This window comes from Ruditapes philippinarum, unplaced genomic scaffold (genome assembly GCF_026571515.1).
Source record: "Ruditapes philippinarum isolate M1 unplaced genomic scaffold, ASM2657151v2 ctg1271_1_1_1_1, whole genome shotgun sequence".
Taxonomy (NCBI): Eukaryota; Metazoa; Mollusca; class Bivalvia; order Venerida; family Veneridae; genus Ruditapes; species Ruditapes philippinarum.
The window spans coordinates 306,500-324,707 of NW_026862369.1; the positions used below are offsets into that span (position 1 = coordinate 306,500).

General features: G+C 32.1%; 1 protein-coding gene across 1 annotated transcript in view; it reads right to left on the minus strand.

The window, feature by feature from the left end:
- Nucleotides 1-18,208, minus strand: part of LOC132718858 (atrial natriuretic peptide receptor 1-like) — a 43,513-nt gene that overhangs the window by 18,941 nt on the left and 6,364 nt on the right. The window contains exons 2-6 of the mRNA XM_060702597.1: nt 11,325-11,436; nt 9,493-9,637; nt 8,452-8,639; nt 7,673-7,813; nt 567-718 (exon numbers count right to left, since the gene is read on the minus strand). Of these exons, the coding sequence (XP_060558580.1) occupies nt 567-718; nt 7,673-7,813; nt 8,452-8,639; nt 9,493-9,637; nt 11,325-11,436 (738 nt within the window). The remainder of the gene's footprint in view (nt 1-566; nt 719-7,672; nt 7,814-8,451; nt 8,640-9,492; nt 9,638-11,324; nt 11,437-18,208) is intronic.

Below are 18,208 nucleotides of genomic sequence, written 5' to 3' on the forward strand. Positions count from 1 at the left end.
GAAATAAAAACTGTTTTAGCATAGTTATACACAAAAGAACGCTGCTGCAGTATTTTTGCATAACTTTTTATCAATTGATAAAATATCCACGGCGCATCTGAGATTTAAATAAAACATAATGCGGAACTGGAGAATTTGTTTTGCAGAGCATAATGTGTTTTATCAAAGGGAAATCCGGTCGTTGTTTTGATCGTGACTGCATAAGAACGCGTAAAATGCATCTCTTTTAAGTATATTTGCGGGTAATAATAATTTAGTTAATAAGTGCAATTAATTAAACTTGGGTATAACTAACTTAATTATTTTTAAAAAAAGAAGAAAAAAATGACACTTTATAATTGAATTAGCTACCTACTATTGTATACGAAAAACGGATTAAAGTGCCATGTTTATAAATAATGTACAAAAAGCAAACCAAAATTTTAGTTTTCATTAAAGGGATATACATGTATAAGACTTATTTCATTGGAATAATAATGTAAGTTTCGAAAAAGAAAAAAGGTACAAACAATATCAAGCTGTTTTTCTAAACTTGGGGCTTTAATGTGAGAAGAAAAAATTCTTACCAGAACAACAACTATAATTCCCACTATTACAAGGAAGCCAAATATGCCAATTAAAGCGATCTGCCAAGCTTTAAGGGGACATTTCCCGCAATCCTTCGGACAACTCTCGCAATCTTCGCCTTCATTTTCTTCACACACATCATCTCCACATTCTAAAAAGAGACGCTATATGTATAAGAACAACATGTGCAAAAATTGTTATGACAATACTTTATTAGAGAACAGAATTCGACTGTTATGACAATAATTTATAAGAGAACATGTCAAAACATAACTTAACTGTTATGACAATACTATATTGGAGAACATATCAAAACAAACTTAATTGCTATGACAATAATTTAATGTTCGTACAAAGAATGAATGGCAGTTATAACTTTCATTGACGTCATAGGTTTCTTAATGACATCATGGTTCGTTTTCGACCATGATCACTTTCATATTCTAAAACATCTGATCAGCTTAGGCTTATACTTAAAATATTTCATGTTAACTTGAAAAGAGGTCTTACAGTGACAAAATACAAGTTAATTTTAGAAAAAGGTTCCTTAACTACTCGTAGTTTTAAGGTATTTGGTGTAAAGAGTTGGTCCAAACTTCTTAGAATACATCCTTATCGATCAAACTATCGATAATTTTGTATTATTCCTGTTCGATGTCGTAAAAGAAAATAGTCGGTTTCATTCAGATCAGCAATTTTAAGCATATTTAGTTTCTTCCAATGCGTAATAGAATTAAATGGCCATTCTTTAATGTTTTTTAATACCTATGTTACTATATATAGTAACAAACTCTAGGGTATTTCAGGGCCATTATGGCAAGATCTAGGTCATTATGCAATTTCGGCCGCCTTGCTACTCGGCATTATTTTTCCATAATGGGCGAGTGAATGAGCGCACGTGCAAAATGACGTAATCAACTTTCAGTGACGTTCAAGATGGCTGCTGACGTTGAATGAATTGTAGTCATTTGAACACAAAATTTTAAGTTTAAATGACGTTATCAATCTCAATCAACAAAGCTTAACAAAGAAGATTTATAAACTCAAAACAATAACTCTACCAAAACAAAACATGGCCCTCAGAACTTCCAAAAAATTATTTCAATTTGACGGTAGAAAAAAAGATCGGATGGATGGCAAAAAGAGCAAGACATCGGTCTCGGAAACCGTTCTTGAAGGCGCAAATGACCATAAAAAACTGGCACTAAATGTTATTCTCACAAAAATATATAGAGTATTTATAGATATCAACATTGTCTCATATTATTTTATTTTGTCACGTTTTCAAATGTAATCGAATGACATATGCTTGTTTACATTGAAAACTGTCCGTTTCTTAGAAAGGGCGAGAAACAAGAACAAGAATTTAGACAAGTGGCGATGTCTAAATGCCGTATTTCGGACATAGGTATTAAAGACGGTAATACTTGGTTGTTGCTCGCCATTATGCGATAATGGCCCTCGAGTCCATAATGTCCTTCGGGCCTGCGGCCCTCAGGCCATTATGCACATCTTCGAGCCATTATCGCATAATGTCGAGCAGCAACCAAGTATTAACCTCTAAATACATTCACTGTGATAAAAGAAAATTGAGGTTGGCCCTGATTGTGGCGCCGTTTTTATATGTCGCAACGCCGTTTAATGTCGCACTTGCCGCTAAATGTCGCACCATTGTCGCTAAATGTCGCAACGCCGCTAAATGTCGCACTTGTCGCAAAATGTCGCACCATTGTCGCTGAATGTCGCAATCGCCGCTTTATGTTGCAAATCGTCTGTCGTTAAATGTCGCAATCGTAACGTTAAATGTCGCACGGATTTCACTTCCCGTCAAATGTCGCCACGCTACCGTTAAATGTCGCAGGATGTAAATTCATGTTAAACTAGTTGCATTAAATTTGTCTTATGTTAGTTATATATAAAATTATGTTACTGATCATTAATAAAGCAAATATGAATGAACCTGAAGATAGATTTAATATACTTGGAAGCATATTGTAGAAATATTGGATTGAGATTTTATATTGTATGTCCGCATTTTCCCTAAATCTTCAACTTTATAGGTTTTGAGATATTGTCACTATCAAATTACGAATGACGGTCTAAAAATTTCATTGATGCAAAAATCTGTATACATTTATAATCTAGCACAACTTTTATTGTTTTTACTCGATGGTTACGACTCGTGAAAATATATTGAATTTTATCATATTTCGTGAAAATACATTCCATATATCTTTAAAAAATATCCTCTTAATAGTACGTGTATTTGCCAACAAGGGCATATTTATGTTAGTCGCATTGTGACACGTAGGAGATTGTTCAAATTTAAAAGTTTTTAATGATTCTTATAAACACTTTTTGGTCTAGGTGGTATTTATTTAAAATACTTTGTAGCATACAACACTTGATTATATCGGAAATTATGTAATATACAGGATATGTTTTATTCATTTTCCATTGAATTATTTTCATCAAGATTAAAAATCATGAGATACTGTTTTTTTATAGGTCTATTTTATTCTATATCAATAATGAAATGTACAAAAAAAAATGTAATTGTTAACACAGCAAAAATTGTATATTCAGCGGATGCAATTGAGAATTGAACCTACGTCATACATTTGTTTGAACACTGAAACATGATTTATTATGTATGATACTTTTCTGCAGTTTGTATTGTACCGCCAAACAGTTACTCGGAGATAAACATGTATATGTTATGCCAATCAAATATTTGATTGACTATATTTGTAAATGTTTTCTATTTTCAATGTTTAATCAATAAATGATTTCATATACTAAGGGCATGATAATACTATATAATTTATACAATAATTAGGAGTTGCATGCAGAATTGCGTTATAAGGAATTTTTGATTCTGATTCTTTTGATTTTGAATCTTTGATTTTAATATTCTTAATTAGCAGAAAACATTGAAAACTTTATATAAGGAACTTGAAAAGAACATTATGATATTAATCACTGACATATCAGAAAGCATAATCCAATCGGTATCTACCGGTACCGCATTGCCCTACCGGGGCATTGTAATAAGTGGAGAAGTTGTGACGCTAAAGGCATCCTCCCCTGGCATCACCCGTATATCGCATTTTTATGGAAATACCGCGATTTGGACTCAAACACGTTCCTTAATGACATTATTATATCTTGCGGGCTGATGTTTATACGTAATCAGTGTCAATCATTATGTTATTTGAATGTTGTTACTTTGTTTACTAAATGTGTTTGCTAGTATAACCCAAGCACCCGCTTAAGGTATTTGCAACCAGCAAAGTGTTATGAACTCGTTGAGTGTTAATAAGCTGGTCATTCACCACAGAAGAGCAAGAACAGTCAATTTGAATCGCAAATTAAGTTTTTATACATTTAAAGAAAATATGTTAGAATCGAACACGTAAAGTGTGAACGTTTGAAAAAAAAGAAGCCTTTTTCTCACCAAAGTTACTATGTGACTTGGTCCATATACACTTTGGTTTACAAATTCAATTGGGTCTAGTTATGATGCAATCAATATGTCTGCCAAGGCTTCCATATGTCTGCGACAAGTTCACTCATGAGCAAAAGAAGAGTGATCATAACCATTTTGCCACGACAGTCCCCTCATTTATTTTGAGTAAAACAGAAGCGAAAACTTATTTAATATAAAATGAATAAAATCACATATGTCATCCCTGCCCAAAGCCAGAATTATGCGAGCCATTAATAGTGATTGCAATTAAGTTTTCACAATCGTGACTTTGTTATTTCGAAATTTCACCATTGCACTTCTGACTTTCCATCATCCTACCTTCGGCTTTGTACCATCGTAATTTCGACTTTTCACCATCGTTTTTGTTTCGCGATGACCCTAACGCGACACCGTACGTTTTCATTGAATTACTGCTAGAATTCACCATCGAAATGCGATTGAATCTGGACGTGTGGCACATGGCTGGTTTCTAAACGCACAGCAATCTGCTATTACATTGGTTGTTGCCAGTTGAAAAACAATCGTAAACCAAAGATGCTAGAATCAAACGATATTATGTTTGACATAACATATTATGTTTATCTTGTATAAAAAGCGTCATTTCGCAAGGTAGGGTAATAAGGAAAATGTCTGCCATTTATCCTCCCTCGTATATGTAGATGATTAATGTGGAAAAGTTCAAAAGCATAAACTTGTCATGTAACAATTTTTTACTGGGAATGAAAGAGAGTAAAAAAGCCCAGATTTTTGCATCAGTCGAATTTGATATAACTGTAATCTGACTGTAACAATATGATAATACCTATAGTATAATACCTATAATTCCAAGACCTTGTAACAGAGTAACCAACGACCTCCGCCTAAAGGAAGTTTTATATGAAGCACACAATAGTATTATTTTGAAAGTATGAGTGTCAGTGCAAAATCTTGATGAATGCACAGGCAACAATAAATTCATCATAGAAATATAATGAAATAACTTCTGTGTATGTGTCAATAGAAATATATTTGTGGGGTTTGTTTCACTGAAAATAAGTACATGTACATACAGAGAAACAATTAAAAAAATATTCAAGATGGAGTTCCTCTCCAGATCCTCCTGCAATTCCCCCCGCTGTTATCTATATATATTTAAAGTTTCACTGGAATCTCTAATGCATTTTTCCAGATTTTCTCTTGGCAAGGAAAATAAGACCATGTTTAGCTTTGAACTCTTAGTGTGACGTTGACCTTGGTATAGGTCAGAGTGTCGCGCAAGACTCATTGTCTTAATATGGTGTATATTTGTGCAAACGTTTTTCAAAATACTTTGATAAGTGAAAAAGTTGCGGTTCTGACACAAAAAGGCATTATACCAGAACACTAATCTTTGACCTCTAAGTGTGACCTTGATCTTTGAGGAAGGATTCTGAGTGTTGTGTATGACATGTGGTCATATTATGATAAACATGTGTGTCATATTATTTCAAAATCCTTTCATGGATGAAAAGGTTATGGATTAGACAAGAAGTAGACAAGAAGACAACAAACAATGTTGACGGTGACCATTGTAAGCACGTTGTCTTAAATAGTGAGCATTTGTGCCAAGTTATTTCAAATACATTGATGTACAAAAAAGTAATAAACCGGACACGAATTGTATCGTCCTTCAGACAATTTTGACCTTTGATCTCCAAGCGGGTCCCCGTGGAAGTCTGGTTGTTTCGCATGACAGGTCGTCCTAATTTGGTGAACATATGTTATTTCAAATGATGAGTTACGGACCGGACAGACGGACGGAGCCTTTTAACATATCCCTCTTTTTCTTTGAAAAGGCGGGAGACAAAAACGTAAACAAATGTGTTAAATCACCAAGGGGCTTTTTGGCATAAATTGTGGTCGTCAATTTATAATACCGACTAAGATTACTTCATTCCAACCTTTTAATCTAAATACTACAGCAAACCATTTCCTACATGATAAATAGTTTGTACCCAGATTACACACATAATGATGATAATAACATATTACTAACAGCTACTTGTTTTACATGAATTAAAATTTTGCGACATTTAACGGTAGTGTTGCGACATTTAACGGTAAGGGAAAATCGTGCGACATTTAACGTTACCATTGCGACATTTAACGACAGGCAATTTTGCGACGTTTAGCGGCAATAGTGCGACAATTAGCGGTAAGTGCGACATTTAGCGGCGTTGCGATATATAATGGCGCCACACTGATGAATCTGGCCTTTGTGAACGCGACACAGTGAAATATAAATATCTCTCGTTTCAATTCGGGATCGTAAAATAATCATACAGGTATAAATGTATTCATTTTATTCATTGAGCGAAATGATAAAAGAACATTCTTATATTGTGGCTTTCCACATTATTATAATATACAATATATAAGTAACTGTACAATATATTTAGGGTCATGTCTATTTAACATCAGGGCCGTTTGTATTGAGTTGTTTAAACTATCATAAATTCGTAAATTTTCGTTAATTTCCTTTGCTGATAAAAATAATTTTTATTTTTATTTTTTAATTAAACTATTTCCAACAAAGATGCATTATTGTATACATGCCAGTTAAAGGACGGATGAATAACCTTATGTGCTTTATATTCGGTCACTTAACAGTGTTATAAAATGTTTTTTTTTCTTTATCTTTACAATTTACATAGCTTTTATGTTCCTATAAAAGATCATGTGAATTCTGTTGAGAAACACAAACAAATGACAAAAAATGTTTTAAATCATTCAATTTCCTACAAACACATATCGTTTTGATTTGACACGACATATTTTAAACAGTATTCAAATGTTTCTAAAGCATCGGCTATTGACTAGACAGTGGTAATACTTGAGATCTATAGTAAATTCAACACCGGTCACTCGTTAATGACCTACTATTGAGTGCTTTCCTGATTACTCCATCCTCACGACGTATTGACCAAATTAAGCGAAAAATCACTATTTAAGCGAATACAGACATTGCCTTTTAATAGTATACACTAGACCTTTGAAAGAACGCCGACAAACATTGTAAATCAAACAACCCAGACAGGGAGTGTTTGCTTAGCTGTAATTGAAAGCATAATGTTAGTTTAAATCGCAAAAAAGCAAATTTGAACCGAATGACCACCCTTAATATTTGAAAATGGTATAATACGTATCTAATATAGTTTTGAGACCTTTCTGTTGAAAATATCGTATACCCATAAATGCGTAGTGCTTTATTTGTATTACTTATCTGCACTTCAGTTACCCTACTGTCTGTCGGGATTAAAAATAAAGCGTGTTCTTCTTTCCCAGGGTTTACTTATAATGACGAGAAGGCAAGGGGTAATGATTCAAATGCTTGTACATGGGTTCATTTATTCTGACGTTTTATTTTGTGACAGAGGTCACAGGGAAATTTATTTTAATTTTATTTTTGCCCATGATACAAAAGATAAAGAACGTGGAAACATCCTGCAATGTGATTTATGGTCATTTTAAGAGCTATTTTGAAAATCAACTAATATATCAAAGTTATACGCACGTGGTAAGACTAATATTATTTATTAACTGATATGTCAGAATAGAACAAAACAGAACAGAAACAGGAATTTTATGTCAGATTACCTGCACGCGGTACGACATTTGTTTGTGTTTCAAGCGCAATCTGCATTCCAGCTATTTTAAAATGTGCAATTAATGACGTCACTCCTAGTTGGTACAGACCGGCTACCTCAGATGTCCAGTTACCCGTGTTTATATCACCAACTGAAACATACCATAAGCTTAAAATATACCAATTTTAAACATACACCAACGTTGGTTTTTGCTTGTTTAAAATATACGTATCAAAAGTCAACAATTACTGTTTTTCAACGATGATAAATAATTTCTTAAGTAATAATTGAAGCAGATTTTTTTTATCTCAAATATTCAATCTTTTGTTCCATTTCAAATATTCATTAGAAATATTATTTCTTTGTCTTTCTGCATTTTGTTTATTCAATTCTCTTTTCACTGCGTTTGCTTTCTCAGAAATTTCGAAATTTCAAATAATAAAGAATGGTTGAATACTTACTATTTATGTTCATAATAAAAAGTTTTTATGCTAAATACTTATACCGATTCAACATGTTTCATACTTTAATGGTAATGTACTCGAAGATTTACTAATATTGACTCCTATAAGTTTACTTACAATAAATATAAGATTAAACTAAAGTATGATATTAAATAAATAGAACTTTTGAAGCTCAGTTTTACGAACATATCAAGTTTGAAACACAAAGATGAAACGTGCTTGTGTTGGATTCAAACCCACGAACACAAACTTATATTGAAATAAACAATACTCTTGGCAACTGAAAAAATATAACACTAATAAGCAGTAAGCCTGAGTAAACTACCTATGACTTCTGAATGTGTAAAGGTAGCGCCGCTAGGTTGGATCCATGGCCCACACAACCCGCCGACTGTGTCCTCCAGTGGACACGAGTGTACGTTAACGTGCCAAACACAACAATTTGTCGTAGTGGCGCTAGAGGCCGCTGGGCACACAGTCGTTTCACACCATGTCTTCGCTTGTGCGGCGCTTCTGTTACAAGATAGAAATAGTAATCATTACAAATTGATTCAATTCAGTTCTTGCAGTCGTCTACGAAGACATTTGAGCCGCGTCACAACAAAACCAACATAGTGCGTTTGCGACCAGCATGGATCCAGACCAGCCTGCGCATCCGCGCAGTCTGATCAGGATCCATGCTGTTCGCTTACCAACTCTATAACAAGTAGAGAAACTGATAACTGATAAAACAAGTTTATATTTGTTTAAATATCTTATCTTATCTTAAATAGGCTTTTAAACAATAATCAAATCATGACTTTAAGAATATCTTTTTTTTACATTAATTTTCTTATAGGCTGCTTGTTGTAAAATACTGTTAAAAAAGTTAACCATTTCAAATTTCACCAATACTTGTTAAAGAATCCACTCAAAATAAAGCAATGGATCAATTAGGCGTTCACCAGAAACATGCAAAAGTCTCTTACAAATTGATTGATCTTTGATTCGTAATTTACAAAATTAGCATGTTCTTTTGAACACTGAAATTATGGGCGTATGTTTTAAAAAATTTAACAAGCGTTTAAATGTTATCACAACGTAACTTGAAAGTAAGGCAACAAAATGTAACCGAAGAACAATTCTACATATAAAAGAAGTTCTTTATAAAAGTATCAGAAACGTGATTTATGTCAATGATAATTTAATTTCATGCGTATTAATATCAGATAAGTTCACTTATTTTATTAATGACATTAATTCCATAGTTTATTTTATGTACTTCTCGTGCTAACACGGTCTCACGCAATTATATTTTCACAAAGTGTATCCCTAAAAATAAAAATCTCTTAAACTGGTCGTAATTAAGACACTAACGTTAACTTACGTTACACCACCAATTCCATTAAAGTAATTATTGTCAAATGCCCATGTGTAAAAGCCGTCATTCACAATTAGTTCATAGGTCAATGTAAAATGCTCCTGGACTGGAATCGTATCCCCAGCGGTCGTTATCCACCTCAGATCAAAACCTGTCACGAATAAAATCAAAGCGCTTAAAGTACTTCATGTCATTGATATCACACGAACAATTAAGTAGTTAATATGTACTTAAAAATATCATATAGTTATACATTTATGCGTCCGCAATTCTATTGATGAAGAAAATATGTTTTAATTCGGAAGCAAAAGAATTGTTGTCATCTGAAATAGTTTTTTCATTCATATACATTGTACTTGATTTGTGCAAAAGTCTGATCTATCAAATCCATTCGGGCTATAATTGAATAATGGTGCATAATTTACTCATTTAAATAGAGAAATAATAACAAATCTTTCTTTTGATCAACTGATTATTTCCTTTGTTACGGTGTGGAGATTTTTGCACTTCAGTTAAAAAGTACGGTGACCTTTTTAATCTTAACTTATTTGTCCCCATAAATTGTAAAGATACAGATAAACATATTTTAAAAGAACATGTTAGGTTTGGAAAAAATATTCATGCCAATGCAACACCTTTTTGATTGAAGTAAACAACACCCGAGTTCTTCATTTTCTGAAACTGACGACTTAATTTCATGATAAAAATCAGTATTCAATCGTATTCATTTTCATGATGATTTACCTTGAACATCAAACTAACATTGTTATCTGATAACTATTAAATCTGATCAGAGAAAAATATCACTAAATGCTTTTAGTCTAAAGGATAAAAACCATCACAAAGAGATATTTTTGATCATTTTATTCACTGGTGGAATTAATTTATTAAGAGGAAAAAGCGACACGCATTTAGCTTTAGAATAAATCACCCGACCAATCGATTAACAGTGAATTAATCCACACCAAATCTTACCATAAAGTCGATTGTTCTCGTTTCTCAATATCTAATTGGCGTAATTAGGAAAACAACAACTATGACAAAACAACAGTACGGAATTCCGTTAGGGCCATCGTGGTTTCGCGCTGTCGCCCTGTGAATAAAATGATTGACGCGAAAACACGATAGACGATCGCGAAAACACGATGCGAAAACATCGCGTTTCCGCGCTATTAATATCGTGGTTTCTCCTTTTCGTCCTTGGTTTTCCATCGTGTTTTCGTGTTTTCGCCTTCGCGGTCAGTAGGGCGAAAACGCGAAAACACGATATTGATAGCGCGAAATTTTTCGCATCGTGTATTCGCGATCGTCTATCGTGTTTTCGCGTTTTTGCCCTACTGACCGCGAAGGCGGAAATACGAAAACACGATGGGAGATCGAGGGCGAAAACGCGAAACCACGATACTTTTAAAAAGTGCGATATAAAAACATCATGTTTTCGCGCTTTTGCCTTCGCGGTTGAGAGGGCGAAAATGCGAAAACAAGATATGAGATCGCGAGAACAAGATGCCAAAAATATCGCGTTTTCGCGCTAATAATATAGTGTTTTCGCGTTTTCGCCCTTCTGACCGCGAAGGCGTAAACACGATGGGAGATCGACGGCTAAAACGCGAAGCCATGATATTAATAGCGCGAAAACGCGATATTTTTCGCATCGTGTTTTCGCGATCTCTTATCGTGTTTTTGCTTTATCACATCGTGTTTTCGCGTCAAGGTATCGTGTTTTCGCGATTTCGCCCTTAGGACGACAGCGCGAAACCTCGCTGGCCCTAAAGGAACACCGTACAAAAGTGAAAAAATAAAGGATTGCAATTATGAGATTAATTGTAATTAGATACCTTCACATGATATCGGTACAGTATTTGTAGAACTAGCCGAGAGGTCCCAGCAATGGTAATCTGTGTTGTCAAAAGCATGCCAGCCCAAACTCTGCTCTATGCATAAAAGACCCTGAAAGTAAAAATAAATATGTCTAGCATCTACTGTAGATCAGAAGACTTAAGTTAAAGGAAAAAGGAATAATTCCATATAATGGATGACAAATTAACGTCTGTGATAACACTTCATAATATTTGGCTGGAATAGACGATATAACAATTGAGATATTTATAAAAGTAATAAATCATCATCATCAGCATCATCATCATCATCATCACCATAATCATCATCATCATCAACAACAACAACAACAACAGCAGCAACAGCAACAGCAACAATATTAATATATGTATCTATATAGATTTTTATGCCGCTATAAATTTGAACTAGCAGTGCACAATTGATTTGAAATAAGCTATATTATGCATTTGATTAAAATTTTCTTCCCATGCCAAAAAAATTTAAGATTCTCAAAAAAATTACAAGGGAGAGGTAAAACAACAACCACAAGAATTACTTGTAAATAGCAAACAACAAAATGATTGATCCTCATTGTCAAACGTCATAAAATCATCATAAACGATAACTTGTTCGCATTAATTTAGCAATATGTTTGACATGTTATCAGAAAAATAGATTTTAAACAGTTAAACACTTGATAAATGATAAAAAAGGGTCACCCTTAAGACATCAAAGTGGCCCAGTCCTGTTATCTTTAATGGTCGTATGAAATAGCAGAATTTACAAACAGTCACATCTGTTTTACAGTGTAAAGCTAGACCAAGTTTCGTCAGTTACTTTTTATTGGGAAAGAGCTATGAACGCTTTATGATAAATGAACGGAGCTCATACATGTATTTGCTTCTTTAAAAAAAGCATGAAAGGGGTTCTTTTATGCAGCTGTGGAGGATTTGCTTATTTGGTCAAATAGCGGAAAAATAAGAATTTCTGATTGGTCGAATTGCATCTGCGAACAAAGCAAGCGGGGCATGCGCATAACAATCATTCTCAACACTGTGGAGAGATCTGATGATCTCTACAATGAGATAGCCAAATAAAATTCTGAAAGCATTAATTTTCTAAACTCTGTGATTCTTAAGCATGTTTCATTCACCATCCAGTTATATTACTTATTTCAATTCGTGAATGATACTGATAAATCAGGGCGTTTGTCTACTGTAACACGCGCATTAGGGCACTTTAAAATTACTTTTACCAATGTTATTGAAAGTCAAGGTCTGTTTAGAAATACCCTGTTACAGAGAGTTTAACTGTAAGCCAGCCGGTAGCTAACAGTGCAAACCATGATCAGACGGCTCAGATGTGACGGCTGATATTGGACTGCACTGGTAGCACGTCTGCTCATGGTTTGCACTGTTAGCTATAATCCGTTCCCTGGAACTAACAATTGCAATTGACAAATAAGAAAACTTGGAAATTACCGAGTAGAGTTCAAACCAACAATCACCCTGACACCCTGACTAATTTATTCCAATTTTGACTAAAATATATACTTTTAGGAAATATATTTTCAATTAATTAATACAAACTAATCTCCGAAGCGCGAACCAAATGATGTTTGAATGAAAAAAAAACATATTAAAGTTTAAACCATCTATCACTGAAATTTACTCTATAAAAGCATAAAAATGGTTTATTAATTAATTCTTACGCGACCCGCATTTTTCGTATTGACATGGAAGAACCGAAAGTATGTGTAAATATGCAATAAAAGCACTGTTTATATTTAGACTTATAGTATTGCACGTTTGTAACATCACTTTTCATTGGATAATCGTGACTTTAATATACACGACTGCTGTCGATTTATAGGGAAATCTCGCTTCATTCCCATAAAAATGATGCTTGCTGTATTATAAATTCGTAATAAATATTTCTGACACGTTACATGGCCTAGCGGCTCGGGTTATATTTACAAGCAACCGTTTATATAGGGTCATATAACCTGTTAAAACTCTTTATAATTAATAATGTGAAGTAACCATTAAAATGCAGCGCGCTGAAAATAAATACGGAAACAAATTAGGGACAAATTAGCTTGATAAAATGTACAGCAGCATTTGTTTGTTGATGTGTTAGAATTGAAATATTTTATCCTTATTACTTAATAAAATATTTTTGCTGTTCGGAAGCGCTGCATTATATCACTCCTGGCTTTGACAATAAAATCACTGTTGGGTATATATACCTGTATAATTTCTGTAATATTCCTTGTGTAAACATTAACTCATAACTGTTGATAAGAGCAATGAATAAAAATTATAATTCAACAACACTTAATCTCATTATGTAAGATTATAAAACCATAAATGCTAAAACCTTCTTTAAATTATTCATGCGGTCAATCATATTAGTAATGACCTTAAAGCCACACTTGTCATTAAATGTACAATGGTATTAAAACCATTGTTTAAACTAAACATTGTGATAGTTATCTTAGGAACGACATTGTTAACTGTATAAATTGTAATAGGATTTAAACAATAGTCAATATTTTATAATTGGAATGAATTCCTGATCTTTGCCAGTATTTGTGTAGGGGTAATATGACGCCATTGTTAAAAAAAGAAATTGTGTTAGTTCCAGTTCAACTATAGGTGGGAATCATTTATTTTTTTCTAACGCTGGTGCAGATTTTTGTAAACCACAAAGAATAAGTTAAATGACACGACTAAAAGCACAATAAATAGGGTCCTAAAATTAGGTTTGATATTACCATCAACATTAATGGTTATATTTATGGACAAAAATGATTTTTATAACCATAATCAATGTACATTTATTCTTATGCCAATACAATTACAAATGTATGGTCGTAAAGGTTATGTACAAAGTGTTTTTAATACAATGTTTTTTTTCTCTTTGAATTTCTGCATCATAGACTGTTACAGGTATTAACATTTCCAAAACAAGCTAAGATTTGCCGTTCAGCCGGGTATTCGATTTTTGTGTGGGCGACTTGATGCTTTAGCATCAAAACCTCTTCTTGTGTCGTTTGGCGAATTTAACATTTTCGCTTGCTGTAGGACTCTTGCAATAGTTAATGCAAACGCATGAGACAGGGTATATCTATTTAGATTTCAAACATGCTGTATACGGGAAAATATACCCTACTAACTAGACATTGTATAATACAACTGCAAAAAATTCAAATGAATTAATCACATTCTATTTAACTTCCTATACAGAAATATCGATATGACAAACGATATCATCCCGCGTCTATCCTTTGAAAACAGAATTAATTTTGTTATTGTATATACCTCGTACAGTTACATGACAAACAAAACTATGCCAATAATTAATGCAACACGGCGTAAAATTGTCTCTCATTCACCGGTGATATATTTCCATAAGCTTTTTAAAGTTATACAATAGTTATACAATAAATGTAAATTGCTGAAAAGGAAGAAAATTGAAAGCAAATAAAATTAGAGCAGGTTTTTGTTGTTGTTTTTTGTGTGTTTTAGCTAAATATTGATACATGTAGTAAAGTTTAAGTACATGAGTGTATTACAACAGTAAAGGAAACGTTTTAGTTGTCTTAAAAGTACATGTACATGTATATAAAGCATTATAATCAAAAGTGTAACAACTTTATAGTTTGTTCTATAGCTTAAGCAAGGACTGTTTTTATGAGAATGTAAATAACTACTTTTCACAAAATTTTAAGCAAGTAAATGAATAAAAAACCAAGCCCCATCTTTTTTTCCCCATGTGCGCAGAATGTTTAAATGAAAATTTTTGATTCGGTTTTTTTTGGGACTTGCGAAAAATTTATGATTATAGGTTAGTTACCCCAAAAAACTGGTAAACTGGATCGATCGCCAAAATTTTTTCGTTAAAATCGGCTTTTAAATCCAGAAAAACAAATTTGTTTTTTAATTATAAAATGAAAATCCCCCGTAAACCTTTTCTCAACAACAAGAAATATGCGTTAAATTCAATTGACATATTAAGTTAGTTAAATAATTGTTTCGCAAATTTTTATTTTACAACACATTTACCTTTTTCATGACCAAACATATGTAATCGAAAGTTAAAATAACCAATATTTTTTATTCAAATTAGGCAAAAACAATTAATTGCTGTTTGTCATCAAAGGGTTTTTATGCTATTTATCTGTTATTCTCTAATGCCTGTTCAATAATTGATTTATTTTTTAATGGTTCATGCACTTTTACATTCTCTTACAAAACCTATTTATACAACAAAGTCAACCTCGTTATCCCTTTTATCAAACCGCTCCATTAATTACAATATCAATTAAAAGAGAACTGTTGTTGGTCGCAGTATACCATTAAAATATAAACGATAAGAAATGACATCTGTAGTAAAAGTTATATTGTGTGTCACTCATTTTTTCCCAATTACGCACATTTCTTTAACATTTAGTCTGAATGGATAGTCATTCGTCTCGCTAACATGATGATGATGATGATGATGATAATGATCTAGTAATAATAATAATAATAATAATAATAATAATAATAATAATAATAATAATAATAATAATAATATAAAAATAATAATACAAATAATAATAACAATAATAACAATAATAATAATAATAATAATAATAATAATAATAATAAAGAAAACAGATTGTGAAAACTATATCTAAAATACCTAACTTTTATTTTAGTTTATACAGAATTTATTTTTATGGTCTATTATACATAACTTTAATGGTGGTAGGTTCTGCTTTTCATGATAACTTAAGAAAAGTTGTGTCAAAAATTGTACATTGTGTACCTATCGAAGAGGGGATACATTGGATTTAAACCTTACTCGGAACTGTTTATGTCGTTTGACGAATTTAACATTTTTTCGCTTGCTGTAGGAACTCTGCGGTGTTCCGTCTTGATTAGTAAAATATAAAAACGTGAAACAGGGTATATCTATTTTAGATTTCATACATGCTGTATACGGGGAAATATACCCTACTTACTGAGACATTGTATAATACAACTGCAAAAAAAAAATTAAAAATGAATTTAATCAAATTCTATTTAACTTCCCTTACAGAATATTCGATTATGACAAACGATATTCATCCCGCGTCTATCCTTTTGAAAACAGAATTTAAATTTTTGTTATTGTAATATACCTCGTCAGTTACATGACAAACAAAACTATTCCAATAAAATTAATGAAAAACACGGGAAAAATTCCCCTCTCTTTTAAACCCGATTTATATTTCCAAAAGTTTTTTTAAAGTTAAATAAATAGAATAAAATGACAATCTTCAATATCATGTAAATTGCTGAAAAAGGAAGAAAATTAAAAGCAAATAAAATTAGAGCCGGTTTTTGTTGTTGTTGTTTTTGTGTGTTTTAGCTAAATATTGATACATGTAGTAAAGGTTAAGTACATGAGTGTATTACAACAGTAAAGGAAACGTTTAAGTTGCCGTAAAAGTACATGTACATAAAGCATTATAATCAAAAGTGTAACAACTTTGTAGTTTGTTCTATAGCTTAAGCAAGGACTGTTTTTTATGAGAATGGAAATTACTACTTTTCATTGAAGCTTTAAAGCAAATAAAATGTAATAATCCACCATCTTCTCTCTGCCATGTGCGCAACAACTGCTTAATGTAAATTTTAATTACGGATTTTTGATCGGTCACTTGCGAAGAATTTGATGATTTTAGGTTAGTTATCCAAAAAGACCTAGTCAAATGGATCGATCGCAAAATTTGACGTTAAAAATCGGCGTTTAATCCAGAAGGACAAACATTTTTTTTTTAATTATAAAATGACAATCTGTCCGGAAAAACTTTTCTCAACAACAAAAAATATGCGTTAAATTCAAATGTTATATTAAGTTAGTTAAATAATTGTTTTACAAATTTTTATTTTCAAAAAGCACATATACCTTTTTCATGACCCAAAATATAATCGAAAGTTGACATAACCAATACTTTTATTCAAATTAGGCAAACCACTGTATTGCTGTTTGTCATCAAAGGGGTTTTTTAAAAGCTATTTTATTTTTATTCTCTATGCCTGTTTTTAAAAATTGATTTAAATTTTTTTTTGTTCTGCACTTTTAATCCTTACAAAACCCTTTTTTACCAAAGTCAACCTCGTTACCTTTTTAAACAACCGCCCATTAAATTTCAAAATCAATTAAAAAGAACTGTTTTTTGGTCCAGTATAAAACCCTTAAAATATAAACGATAAGAAAAACATCTGTAGTAAAAAATTATTTGTGTGTCACTCATTTTTTTTTCCCAAATTTAAGCACATTTCTTTAAATTTAGTCTAATGGATAGTCATTCGTCTGCTAACATGAGTGATGATGATAATAATGATTGAAAAAAATAAAAATAAAAAAATAAAAATTTAAAATTAATAAAAATAAAATATAATTAAAAAAAAATAAAAAAAAAAAAAAATAAAAATTTAAAAAAAAATAAAAAATTTTAAAAAAAGTAAAAAAACCTTTAAAATTTTATTTTAGTTTATAAGAATTTTTTTTTAGGTCTATTTACTAACTTTAATGGGGTAGGGGTTTTGTTATGATAACTTAAAAGTTGTGTCAAATTACATTGTGTACTATCGAGAGCGGGATACATTGGTTTAACCTTACTCCGAACTGTTTATGTCGTTTGACGAATTTAACATTTTCGCTTGCTGTAGAACTCCGGTGTTCCGTCTTGCATTAGTAAATATAAAAACGTGAAACAGGGTATATCTTTTTAGATTTCATACATGCTGTATACGGGGAAATATACCCTACTTACTAGACATTGTATAATACAACTGCAAAAAAAATTCAAATGAATTAATCACATTCTATTTAACTTCCTATACAG